General features: G+C 38.7%; 1 protein-coding gene across 3 annotated transcripts in view; it reads right to left on the minus strand.

Moving 5' to 3' along the window:
- Positions 1-928: 928 nt before the first annotated feature.
- Positions 929-14,333, minus strand: part of ARID4B (AT-rich interaction domain 4B) — an 88,770-nt gene continuing 75,365 nt past the window's right edge. For all 3 annotated transcript variants that reach the window (XM_030946221.1, XM_030946219.1, XM_030946220.1), the window contains 7 exons: positions 13,960-14,044; positions 12,927-13,119; positions 10,334-11,542; positions 8,397-8,507; positions 5,507-5,722; positions 3,998-4,144; positions 929-3,417 (listed from right to left, as the gene is read on the minus strand). In XM_030946221.1, the coding sequence (XP_030802081.1) occupies positions 3,287-3,417; positions 3,998-4,144; positions 5,507-5,722; positions 8,397-8,507; positions 10,334-11,542; positions 12,927-13,119; positions 13,960-14,044 (2,092 nt within the window). In that variant the 3' untranslated portion in view covers positions 929-3,286. The remainder of the gene's footprint in view (positions 3,418-3,997; positions 4,145-5,506; positions 5,723-8,396; positions 8,508-10,333; positions 11,543-12,926; positions 13,120-13,959; positions 14,045-14,333) is intronic.

Here is a 14,333-nt window from a genome sequence, read left to right on the forward strand (position 1 = left end):
AAGCAACCCAGCTGTTGAATAGTTTTGGTGTTGACACATGTGCCAGGTATCACCCCTGCCTTGCCTGCTGGATGCCAGGAAAGGTAGTGACCCTCATGGATGGGGTCAGCCCGAGAGAATACACAAATCCTTGAAAAGGGGCAGGTAGCTTTTCCAATCTGCCTTCACACAGAAGAGCAGCACTGTAGTGACACAGGAGGGGTAGAACAGGCTCAACCATCATCCAGCACATTTCAGAGACTCGTGGCCACTGAAACTCGGCAAGAGGCATAAAGCCTTCAGGAACTCTGCCTGAGAGAGAGTTCAATCCCTGTGCCAACAGTGTGATGGGAACTACCCAGTCGTAAGTATGGACGGGTATCAGTGCAGACTGCCAGTAAGGGGAGGTGGGAGCACTGCAGAGCCTTCAAATAAGGCGTGTTTTCCCTCAGCATATGCCCATCTTAGCTATTCCCAACACAATCAATTGTGGGACACACAAACCTGAGTCTGTCCCTCAGCCAAAGTGTGGAGAACACAGCAGGGGGTGTTTGCCCTGCTTTGCCTTTGGGATCATGGTCCAAGCAGGTGCTCAGGAGTACAGGCACAGCCCAGCAGGCACTGCTAGTGGCAAACTGCCTCAGCTGCAAGCAGAGTGCCTGTGCCAGGCAGGGAATGAACCCACGTGTAAAGCTGCATAGAGTACATACCCTGAAAAGCAGCTCAGATTTGACCCACTGGAACATGCGATAACACTGCCTGGCTAACAGTCTGCCAAAGGTATCTTCCTTTGTTACTTCCTGGGAGACAAGTGGTTCCATGAATCTGGAGAGCACCATTTACAGACACACTTCACAGGAGAGGTGCAATGTAATGCATTCAGACAAATGTTTGAGTAGCCACTAAACTACATCAGAAATATTATGAAAATTAAATAATCTCTGTATCGTGGAAAATAAAAAATCCTATTTATGCAAAAACTTGACTTGGGAGCAGGGAGCTGACTAATGATCTCTGTTTTAAAAAGGTAAACAAATCCCCCCACCAGATCAGAGTCAGGAATTGTCACATCAAAGCAAATATGCTAGCACTAAAACTGAGAGCTGATCAAGAACTAGTAGTGAGTGAAGAGCTGAATTTGAATCTTGCTTGCCCAGATGTAGTTCCCAGTTACATCCATTCCCCTTATGCCTACTGAAACTGAAAAGTAGAACTGAACTACCATGACTGATTCCACTAAACAGATGAAAATATCCTTTTAGGAGCCTCACTGAAAATATTAAAATTACCCGCGTCGTCTTGGATCATCATAGTTTTTAACACAGTCAATGTTTCCAAAGCTTATTTACCATGGGTTGTTACTGTCAGTCTCATCAGTAATCTGTCACTTTGCAGGTGTAACATTTTGATCACCTAACTACAGCCAGTAGGTTGTTTCAACTGGCTCTGCCTAAATGATGGGCCATGCTTTCATCTTCTGCTGGAAAAGAGGATGGATTTGAATTAATCACTAAGAAAATAACGCAAATGCATGTGCTCTGTCTTACCTTTCTATATCCATTACAACACACCAAAGATCAATTGCTAAATTGATTCTGCAGCTTTATGTAACTTTCATGAACATGCTACAGTTGCTTAATTAAACTGTTAGAAACAAAATCAGGGATTCACAAACTATGGCATTTTATTTCAGAGGCCTTTGCTTACATTTGTACAATATATTACATAACTCTCCATTTTCTGCAGAACCTAATATATATTTTATAGCTTTTTTCTATAAGCTTTTCCTTCAATGTCTGTCAACAAATTTTTACAGTCCTGTACAATTCTGAATACTTTGAAACCATTTTCAATAAAATCAGTTATAACCTTAAGCGCACACTACGAAGACTGAAAATGCTTTTCTTAGAAAAGTCAAATGAAAAGGATTCTGACACTCTAGCATCTACAAACAAAATGCTTCAAATTCTTACATGTTGTATTGCCAGAAAACAAAGAAAAACATGCCAGCCCCTATTTCCCCAGGCAAAAGAAGTACACAGAACTACAATTAAAACAGTAAAACAATCTGTACAATAAAGTACTGTGTATTAACAGTGCCAGGTATTAAATAGCTTGAATGAACACTTCCGCAATATACAAATGTCTTACAAAGGTATAGAATTGACAGGAGAGAGCTTGGGATCCATTCAACATAAAATCAATACAAGTGAAAACATTTTGAAGTTGGTTTTGGAATTTGTACAAGGCATTTAAAAAATTAAACATCTACCACTCAGCTAGCTAGTTATTTTAAAAACAACTACCCTTTTGTGGCAGTGTTGGTATCAGCAACCACAAATTATAACCTCACACCTTGCTCCCTCTTGAAGTCCTCTCCTAGAAGCTCGTAATAAAATAAGCATTACAAATGAAATATTTGTTGCTTTAAGGGGAAAAGAAACATTTACAAGAAAACACAAAAATATACCTGTTATAATCCATTATGAATAAATATACACTTTAAACTGGCTGAATACAATCTTTATACATTAAGATTTAATACAGTTTGCTAGCCATTTTCTTTCTTTTTCATAATGTATTTTATCAAAATTAAAAAAAAATACTGTTTTATAGAAAAATGGCAAAGTACAGTAGTTTCATTCCAATTAATGGGTTCTTAAAACCCAGAGTAACCTACTTAAGCCTAATTCAAACCTGTAAACATTAGTCAGTCTTTTTTTTTTCTTTTAAAAGGAATCCTCATATTTGGTTATCAGGACTGATGTCAGACATCCTACTAACTGCAGGTTTTGAATAGATGTGCTTGACGTATACAATTAAAGCCACTACAAGGTGACTTAGCAGTTAAAAAACAATTAGCTTGTACAAATGAAAATATTTTCAATATTTGTCATAAATAAATGGAAAAATATCAAATGTTCCAGCTTTAACAAAATACCAGGGAATACAGTAAGCCTTACCACATTGATTTAGATCACCCCAACAACTATATGCTTATTGTCCTGTCTCTACAGGCAGTGAACAGCCTCCATTTGCCACAGTGGAAGGCCTTCGAGTCACTGGACTTACAATTCCCAGACAAGTTGGAAACAATTATTGCTTGAGGAAAAGCAGTTTGTTGTACTTTTTCTTCATAAAAGTGCACTTAAGTGCAAAGTTAGCTTGTCAAGAAACAACTTTAAATACAAAATAGTGCTTGTCTGAATTTTGTGCCACTGTGCAGTATAAAAAAAAAAAAAAAAGGAAAAAAAAAGAGTGGCCCTCAGCAGCCATTAAGTGCAAAGTGCTTTGGCAAGTCCTGCTGTCACCTGCACTCAACTGACATTCCATTCTGTGATGAACTTGACATAGATGGTTCTGCTAACGTTAACATAACTGCAGCCGTAATGGAACTAGAGGAAGGTGATGAGGAGGAAGATGATGTAGTAGCAGCACCTGCGCAGGAAAAGGAAAACACAGGTTACAGAGATTCATAAACCAAGCATGTTTTCCTGCTCAGCAGCAAGCACTGGTACATACTGACTGCAGCAACCAATGCCTTGCAATGGAAAAGACTGGTTTCTTTTCCACTGCCTGGTTTGTGCAGCAAACACTCAATTTAACTGGTCTCCCCTAAAGTCATGGAATAAATCCCTTATCTCAAGGGGAAAGCACTAACTAGGCCCACAAGCCACACTACAGCAAATTTATCTGTAACTTGAGGAAAAATTAGAAGTTATTAATACCCTTTGTTCACTGCTCAGAAAAGTTTATTTTCTGTACATTTTTCCTGTATGAAGTGGTTATTCCTCAAGAGCATTCAATAGATTGCATACCTTGGTAACACTCTTCCCTCTCCACAGTCACTGGGCATATCTGATCCTTCTAATGGCCATAAAATACCCGCACACAGCATCTCCCAAAACCCAAACAAAACCACACTCCTAATGACACACATCTCCCAGCAGATTATCTAGTACCTTAACATAACATGCAATTAAGCCCTCTAAAGCAGAATTTAGTTTCCAGCACTCACTTTCCCGCTCTTTTTTCTTTAAGCGCTTTCTTCTTCGGTCAATGGAAGCCACCTCAGATTTCAAGGACAGGTAATGTTTCCTGATTTCTTGCAATTTTTCTTGGAGAACTGTTATGCGCTCAGCACTAGTCAGATTTTCCAAGTCAGCTGCAAGTTAAACAATGTCTGTTAATTATTGTATTGAAGCATTTCCAAACACTTCTGGATGTCAGTGAAGTGGAAGGTACTCCAATCACAGTGATGCGCTTTGGGCTAGCAGACAGCAAAGCTAAGAAACAAATTCACTTTTTATCATTCTTTACAAGATACTGCCATACGCTTTTTGGGGACTTTTTAAGGAACTGGGAGAGGAAAAAAGATGCATTCCCTTCCCCATCAGGAGGAAAAGGATAAAAAAATTAGGACAAGGGATGAAAGCATCAGGGCCAAAACTAGCTTTGAGCCTGCTGCTTTCAGTCCTTGCTGGAGCTCAGCTTGGCCCCAGACAATGGGAAGGTCAGCCTGGCCTGACTTGTCTTGGTACAAAACAAGCAGGTTACAACAGGAATGTGCACAGCTGTGGGGTGGTTCTGGTGGAGCCCCTGGCATATGTGCCATAAGGAAAAACCATACAGGACAACCATGCTGGACATGGCCAGCACAGGAGCTGCCCCTCTGGCTGTTTCCAGCTGGGAGATCTCCACAGCATGGCACACAGCAGTGGGTAGCACAGGCAGGAGAAACTCCTGCTTCAGTCCAGGGAAGCCACACAGGAGACACTCCATTCAAAAGCATTTAAGAATCATTTAAACTGTTGTGAGGTGCAAAATGCACTACATCAACCTGTAATGAGGGCAGCACTAAAGGACCAAAAGTCACATCTATGTTAGGCTGTGGGAAAATGGGGAAAGCTCAAGTGTCTGATTCAGCTACATCAGGGAATGTGTCAAAGAGCACTCCACAGACCAACTTATGCTGAGCAACTTTAGCATGTGGAGTGTAGCCAAGGTAAAAAGAAAGGAAGGAGCAAAAGCCCCTCAGATGTGTTGCACCAGGAAAGCGTTCAATGAATCTCAACAGGGCAGTAAGTGGCAATAAAAACCTTTTACATTACATACTCCTGAAGAGCACCAGAATGCAACTTGATTGTGAAGAACTACTGGGAAAAATATGTTTAAAAGTAGACTAATGCTGACATTCAGGGCTGGGGAGGAAATTAAAAAAAAACCCCCAAAACAGCAAAGTCAGATTCAATTGGTAAGTTGCACTAATATGAGGGAATTGATAAGCCAGTGACCTGTTTTTCAGATAGGCAGACAGATAGGGTCAGATAGGGTTAAGCAGGATCCTTTCTGCACTGCTCACCCCTAGCTGGACCAGTAGCTTGACTGAAACAAGAGTGAAAGCTCTTAATCCTAGAAACAGCAAACAGTGCTGGTTCAATAATGCAAAATGGATGGGGAAAAAATTACAAATCAATCCCCTAAGTGTCTGAACAAGAACTAGGTATGTTTTCAAGGAAATACTTACACATCTGAAAACTCCACTTGTAAACTTTGGGCAAACGATTATTCTGTTCTTTGAGATCAGACTCCTTCTCTCCATTTTTACCACATTTTCCTGGAGACTGTGTTCTTGTGAGTGATTTGGTTTGGTGAGATTTCATACCAGTAGAAACTGATTTTGCTGACTGGGACTTGGACACACTTTCACCAGCAGATAGTTCATCACTGTCGCTGCTGTTTGCTGAAGAAACAAGAAGACGTTGTTACAAAACAAAGCCCAAACTAAAGCTTGTCAGAAGCAATCTCTGTGCTGATTTTCATACAATGGGAATTTATCTGACCCAAATCCTTTACTTTAAAACAACAGAATCCATCCTGGTGTGGCAGCTTGGCTTGATGCTCTTTACATCACTGAAGCACAACCAGGTATATAATGGGGACAAAAGGAACCACATCTGCCTGCTCATGGGGCTGTACTTTTTCTAGGAGTTCACAAGACTGATTGTTATGGCCCATCTCCTGTTTACCTCTTTCTGACATCAACTTCTAATGCAGTATTAGATATATAAACTTCTATCCTATTTTAGAGCTAACAGTTACAAACAGAATTTGACTGTATTTTTAGGACACAAATAACAGAAATCAGAGCAAACCCAGCCTTTTCTTAGCCTTATGTCACCTTTATTTTCATTTTCCGCTACTAAAATCATTATCAATAATAGGAACATCTGTGACATACTCTACAAATTTCTCAGACACGATTATACAATTTTTTAATTTTGGAAAAATATCTTTTGCTGACCCAAAACAGAAGAACTTTACTTTATGCTGAAAAAATTTTAAAACAACAGGCAGAACTAAACACAGGTTTTCAATCAAATCACTCAAAGGAGAGTAACAAAATAACCTATCTAAAAGACAAGATTTATGAGTAATGATTGAAAGGCTGAAGTTTTTTAGCATGACTAAAATAAAACTGAGGTGAAAGCAGATACAAGCAACTGTAATTTAACACAAGTCTAGCAAAGCAGAGGAATAAAATGCCCAGGAAATCTGCAGAACCTCAATTGTTAGAGTTGTTTTTAAAAACACATTGAATTTATATTTATTAAGAAAAATGTATGCCTCAGTTGTACCTGCCCCAGGTGATGACAAAATAAGCCCTGAACCTTTTGGCCTTTATGATCTGGTGATATACACAGGAGAAACTGAATACCCAACACATGTGGCGTGAAAGAGCTTGGCCAACTGCTTGTTGGTGTTGGTTTAATGTGGCATTTACATTCTCTGAACAGAGAGAGAGAGATAATTCTCTCAGGTTTTTTCCTAAGAAGCACAGAAAGGAGAAAAGAATTCCTATCTCTGCTTGCTGCTCCTGTTGTTTTTTGCACATGTGGAATGTATTAGGAAGATTGTTTACCTGAAGTGATTTGTCAGTTGGATTCTGCTGAGGATTGTTTTGTTTCCTTGGCCAATCACTCAAAGCTGTGTCCTGGCTGTCTTGAGACAGTCACAGGTTTTCTTTAGTATTCTTTGTAGTACAGTATCTCTTTAATATAGCATAGTATTAATGTAATATAATATAGTTTTAATAAAGCAATTGTTCAGCATTCTGAATCAATGGAGTCAGATGCCAATCATTCCCTACGTCAGGTAACCCTGAATTCGATCGTTTAATGCAAAGGCAAAAGCTGAAGCTGCCACAAAAGCAGGTTAACAGATACACTGGAATTTTGCCAAAAGCTTTTTTTTTTTTGCTTCCAGCTGAATCACATTTTATCTATTCATTTTCCTTATTACATCCAGTAGTGCCTGAAGTCTAACAAAAAGAGCACACGCCAATGACTACGTGGTAGTAGCTTTGAAGTATTACATACTGATGAAGACAGAGGTTGAGAAAAAGGGGTAAATTCACCAAATCCAAGGGAATAAAGGCAAGGCTTAAAATGGTGTATTGGTTCTGCAAATTCAGTTTGTTTGGTTACTTTAATTTCTGGGGTGAGGGCAGGAATAAGGATTATGAAAGGAGGAGATCAGTAAAATGGAATTAAAAAGGATGAGAAAATATGAAGAGATCAAAAAACATGAAAGACAGGTGGGGTGGAAGCAAATACCAGACTAGCAGACTTTTAGTAAAAGCTCTTAATAGTAAGAGGGGAGGGAAGCTGGGGGAGAGAGAGAAAAAAAGGCATGGCATATGCTTTTTACCCTTAATCTTTAACTCCATTTTTTACAGTTATCCTTCCAGGCTTCAGTCTCTAGCTGTTTCCTGGTATTTTTTTATTAACAGTGAAATGAAGCAGTAATTGATCTTGTTGTCTCCCAAATACCTGTGCAGACGACCCCTAACACACCTCTGCTTTTATTAAGCTTCCCTTACCCAGTACTGTAGTTTCTATTCCAATTAGCTTCTACAACTACAAAAACTGCAAAACCTGCATTGTTTACTGTAGATGTAACAGACAGCACAGGAAGAAAACAAGAATCTATATTCTTCTGGAATTATTCTCATATTTGCTACAGGGTAGAGATATTAACCTCCAAAAACTCATCTTGCAGAAAATACAGAGTATAATTTCCTTCAGGTCCCAGTCTCCCCCCTAAAGCAGGCAGCTATCATGATACAGAGATATCTGTCCCAATTCCACCATGTGTAAAATACTCACTCTTCTTGGTTTTCTTGAATTACAAAATATTAAAGAGCTCTTAGAAATAGCCCAGAAATAATACAAGTCACTTAAAAACACTCTGGTGTTTAGGTAGAGTAGTTTCTTCATTTAAACAGTGTTAAGAATTCCTTGATGAGAACATTTTGTCCTAATGCATTCTTTATTAACTGACTTCATCTCATACAATCAGCTGAACAAATTACATGCTACTTTCACACCTTTTATTTCATACTAAGCTGTACTTACTAGTTTTACTCTTCTTTTTGCTGCTCACAGATGTTTTGTGGCTTCTTTTCTGCTTTTTTGAGGAGCTGCCTCCTCCCTGAGCATCTTTAAGTCTTTTTTGGCCTGTACAGACTATAATTGGGAAAAGAAAAGAAAAAAAATTAAATTAAATTAAAGAAATTAAATAAATGCTTGCACTCCTCCCACAAACACTTCAAAGCTTAAGCTTGTAGACAACAATGCAACTGTTCCTGCCTATCCTTAATGCAGCTCAGTCTTCTACTTATATTGACAAGAGGAGGTGAAAGACAATGGAAGGCAAAGTTTCTTTGCACAGAGTGCACATGTATGATGATTCCAAATTACTTTCCCCTATGCATCACCAGAATTTCTCTTGAACCACACGGGTTTACTATTTTTTAATACTGTAAATCAAATAAGAATACACTTATTAAAAAAGTTATCAAGACCTATTGGGACAAAAAAATGTTTTTAAAAGTTTGCTGTACTTGAAAGCTGTGAGAAAAAAACCAAAGCCATGATCTGTGATCAGTAATTACACTGATTGAAGGTGTTAAAAAAGATGTTAGATAATGTTTAAAAAAAAAAACAAGAAGAAAAGAAAGGCAAACAAGGGAAAAATTCTACTGGTATTTGTGAATACAAGGGGAAAAAGTTGAAAAGGAACATGGAAGGATTCTAGTACACCTGCTAAAAGAGAGTGTTTTAGAACTTCTTAGAACTTCTTCAAACATTGTTTCACAACCATGTCACTTACAGATTAAAAATGACCCCTTAAAGAAAACAATTTAAATTAAGGAATCTAATTTTCTGAAACAGGCAACATGCTGACAAAATCAGAGAGGAACTTAAAGTCCAATGCAATTAAAAATACTCTTTTACAATCGTGTAAACTTCTTTCAAGTGGCAATATAAAAAATCCCAAGCAACTTAAGTTCTAAACCTACACAGCTTTAATTAGCAAAGCAACACAGGTGTATTTATCAAGAGGTACAAACTGACCTCTTCCAAACTCTCTCCTTTAAGGAAACACATTTTGTTGCATACTTGCAGAAGATCATTTCCAACAGAACACTGAAGGTAACACACCTTTAAGGGCACTTGGAAAAAAATAGCTAATTGCTAGCCAAAATCCACTGAGCTAAGAAAACCCACTTCTGTCTCAGGTTTGTATACAAAATGTATTTTCTTCCTTTGTGTTCATAATTTTTAGCCACTACAACACAGTGAAAGTAGCTGTACTTTTGATGAACTGCAAAACAGCCATCACTTTCAGGAAAAAGCTTTTGGATCTTGCCTTGCCAGCAGTTCAAAAGCAGGCAGCAGTACAGCGACATCATGTGCACAAGTGTTTATTATCCCCCACTCTCGAGTGGTTTCAGGAAAGGAACTTCAATCCAAAAAATCACATATGAAAGTGAAACATAGCTGAAAAGGTCAATGCTTTTATCAGCTTGACTTGAATCTTAAGAAGTTAATGTTCTAGAAAAATACAAATTAGAAATGACTGCCTAAGCATCCTAGGCAGCAAGAGGGCTTTCTCCTCCAAAACAAACAACTTACAGAGAATCAAATTTTATGCAAGAAAAGCATCTCCTGCTCCTAAGGACAGTGCTGAAAATGCTTCCATCTTGATACAGTAAGTGTTCCTTACACAAGCTATTACAGTTTGCTTTGCATATGCAGTATAAACTTCGTTCTTTTATCCTTTGTCCGTCGGTGAAACCACCACAATTTCAAATGAAAAGCCAATAAACTTGCTGGCAGATTACATTTTACTCATGAGATGATTATGCCATTTCCACACATCTGAAATGGACAGCAGGCTACTACTTCCTGCAACAATTAACTTCCTTGCACCATAATCAAAACAGAATGAAAACAGATCAGCAATGTTAGAAATAAGAGCTGGCTAGGTTGGAGACAGCTCTGTTTACCTTTTTCAGCATGCTCTGGCTCTGGCTGATTACTACTGCTGGAGCTGACGCTGGCATCAAAACCTGTTGGAGAAATATTTCCCTCAGACTGGAGGTCTTGCAGCTCCCCTGCCACACTGTCCACCTCTATTGTGCTATCTGTTTCACTTTTGATGCTTCGTATCTCTTCTTGATTTGGTGGCAGTGTCTCAGAGACGGTGACACTGGACTGATGTCTACTGGACTCTGTCACAGTCACAGAGGAAGGTGACTCCGGAGTTGTAGGAGGCGTATTTAGCACTGAATTGCTGCCGCTGCTTGGAAATTCAACTTTCTTCTCACCCACTTCAGTCGGTTTTTCCTCAACAGGTTTAACATCCACACTTGCTGGCAAAGATTTTTCAAGTTCACAGTTAGGCAAAGAAATGCCTTCTTCTGCAAGAGTCTGAAGCTGCTTCTCTCCCACAGCATCCTCGGGAGCAGCGTGTGGAGGAGAAGCAGCAGCCTCAGTGTCAGAGTCTGAGAACAGCTCCTTCAGTGTCTTCTTCGGCCACTGCCCTTGGATACTTGACCACACATCTTTTCGATCCTTTGCTCTGGTGTTCTGAAGTCTTTCATCAGAGTTGTTTAGAAGCTTTATTCTTTTCTCTCCCACTTCAGAAAATCCGGAGTAAAAAGTACTTGTCCGTAACGATTTCCTTTTTTCCTCTAGTCCATTGTACTTTTTTGTTGGAGTGATTTTCAGTTTAGATTTGTCTTCTTCATCTTCATCTGAGGAGCTGTTACTGCTGTTTTCTAAACTAAGGGAGTCTTTGTTTTTGGACTTCTCATCCTTTCTATTAGGTGACACGGTCTTTAAGGATTCCTCTGCAACACAGTGTCTTCGCTTACCACGCTTCACTTGTGGTTTTGCTGTTTTATCCACGATCTCCTTCTTCCCATCCTTTCTCTTCTTTGTGGCTTCATCTTCTCCATCAGAGTCACTATCCTCAGATAACTCCTCCATCTCTTTCCGCAATCTTTCAGGAGACTTGGATGCAGACTTGGGCAGCACTGCATCTGTAAGAGCTTTAGTTTCTTCTGGGAGGGATGAGCCACTCTGTTCTTTTAGACGGAGTTCATTTTTATCCTGGCTTACGGCTTCGGGCTGAGATTCCTCCTTGCCATCGGCTTGAACATTCAGGGCACTTTGGTCATCTTCTTGCTCACTGTCATCAGAACTTTCAGAAGCTAATTAAAAATAAATCCAAACAAAACAAAACAAGAAAAGTTTGTCTTGATTCTGATCACAAAGAATTACTGAAAAACACAAAACCAAAAAAACAACTAAAGAAAACTGTACAGATATGAAGACATACTACAGGGATCTCTAGCTGTCTCTCTCTTAAATGGTACCTCCTGAAAAGTTCAAAAAGTCATGGTACAGGCTAGATTAGAAACAAGGAAGATTCTCTGTTATACAGTACATCTCCAGGAATTTCTGAACAGGCAGACAAAGCATAGAGTGCATTAATCCATAAAATACAAACTTCTGCACCCAAACCAGTAACTGAAGATGCCCTTACATATTTCTTATGGGTGACAAATACTACCATTATCTGCCTGTTTTCCAAAGCTCATAACACAGACATCATTTTCCCTGGAAAATCCAGAGTCTAAAGGGCAGAACACCACCACACACATTGGATACTGTCTAACAAACCAACCAACCAATCTGATGATCAGCCTGGAAAAAAGGAAGTGAAAGCAATACAGAAAGGCACTTAGGGAAACAAACGGACAAGAAGAATGTAGGACAACTGCAAGAAAACTGAGGGTCAGCAACAAAGAAACAGAGAGAAAAACAAAGATATATAACCCCAAAGGAACCAACAGCAATCTCATCCAGTGCAAAAAGATACAAATTCAAGGAGAAACACAGGAATAGGCTCAAATATATATATATATATATATGCAACTCCTTGATTTGTACAGTTAATTACAGATTAATTATCACAGTAATAGTATCATCGCTAAATGGTTTTTGTTTCTCATTTCCTAAGGAAATGAAGCATTATAGATTATGTTGATTGTTATTCTACCTACAGTTTTGGAACTCAGTGGCCAGTGTCATCCTAGTTCAAATAAGTTGGAATGATTATTAAATTCACACAGCTTCCACAAAAGTTTGTGGTTACCCAAACTACCTATACCATACATGATTTTCTTCTCTGGAAGCATGCTCTAAACTAAGAATAAAGAGAAGCAAACAGGTATTAAAATGCTGCTGTAAATGAGTGGGCAGGGGAGCACAGTGCTAGCAACAGACATGCAGGTATGAAAAATGGGTCCTACAGCTTAGGTAAATAAAAAATTAAAGATTTAAAAATTAGATAGGAAGCAAAAAGCTCTATATCAAACAAAAAAGGATGGCAACACAAAATGTAATGACCATTAACACCTTGAATTCACAGAAACTGCCAACACTGCTTTTGTCCAAGGGTTATTTCTGAAGATGATGTTATAATAAGCCACACAGACTCAAGCATTTAGTTGCATCAGTTATTCTATGCTGTCATTTACTCCTGTTTAAAGGCCACTTACAGAATTAGAAAAAGCTTTAAAAGTACAATACCTTGTAGCCCATTAATGATAGAAGTAATTTCTATTGATTTAACTGGAGTTTGTTCAGTATTTTTGGCTTCAGTGCTGTCAAGTTTGGACCCAGTCTCTGGTGATGTGCTGGTGTGAAAGGGGGGTTTTGACAAACGTCGCAATTTACAAGGTTTAGGTGAATACTTCTCTTCCTTCTCTCTGTCAGTTTTATTCTAGGTGAAAAAAAGATACAAAAACTCTTCTCATTGGAGCACACATCTTATAATGGATTACAATAAACAATGCTTACAGTTATCTTAAACATTCAATCTGTAGAGGAAAACTCTACTCTTTGTTTCAAGACTACAAACACCTTCCTACACTGCATGCCAAGAACTTTCTACTGAAGACAGGGACTTTGTCAACACTAAAACAAATGGGAAAACAAACACAACCAGTGCTCAAGGAGAAATGGCAATACAGCATGCCAAGAACTTTCTACTGAAGACAGGGACTTTGTCAACACTAAAACAAATGGGAAAACAAACACAACCAGTGCTCAAGGAGAAATGGCACTACAGCATGCCAGGCTCAGCAGTGGCAAAAGGAAAACTTCCTTGCAGCCCACTGTCCAAGAAATATGTCATCATCTAAACTTAAATATCAGATGTGGAAGAATCAATTTAGAAAAAAATCTTGGCAATAAAATTATAGAGTCCCATGCACATGGACTAGCCCACAGATTGGCACTGCAGAATCGGAGAGATCTCAAATTTCACCCCCCCTTCAAGCTGGCTTCCAACACTGACAACAATCTGTATCCTCCTCATTTGATTTCTGTACATTTAATTAAAAATTCAGGAAGGAGGGAAAGAGAAGCTTCCCCTCCTCACCTCAAGGAGAAAAGCCAAACTCATGATGAAAAGGGTATCCATATTTAAAAGGCTATGCAGTTGCTTTGCCTGATAAGCATTTGTAGGCCAATCAAAAGGTCAGGAAGGGAGGCAAGGATTACTTAATTATGTATTAAACTAACACAGGGAGCAACAAGAGAGAAAAGAGAGAAAAACTACCTTTATTTTCTTTCGATGCTTAATTTTTGGTACATTTTTGTCAGCTGGTCTCACTATCTTGTCTGCCTTTATCCACTCATCGTACCTAAAGAGAAAAAGAAATTGTACACTTTTATCATTTTAAGCAGATAATCACATCACAGTAGAAATTTAACTGAGGAAAAAGAGAATTAGCAGCCATATAAAAACAGAATTGGAATTTGAATCAAGTAATTTGTGGAATTCTCAAGTCTGTGAAGTTTCAGCTAAGGTTCAGAGGATTAATGTCTTTTTATACTGAGGGGTAAATGCAAAACCTATTTTCCAGTCTGCACAGAACAGCAGAATTCCATGTATGCAGGTAAAAAACTATCTGAATGAGAAATCAGTACAGA

This window comes from Camarhynchus parvulus, chromosome 3 (assembly GCF_901933205.1).
Source record: "Camarhynchus parvulus chromosome 3, STF_HiC, whole genome shotgun sequence".
Taxonomy (NCBI): domain Eukaryota; kingdom Metazoa; phylum Chordata; class Aves; order Passeriformes; family Thraupidae; genus Camarhynchus; species Camarhynchus parvulus.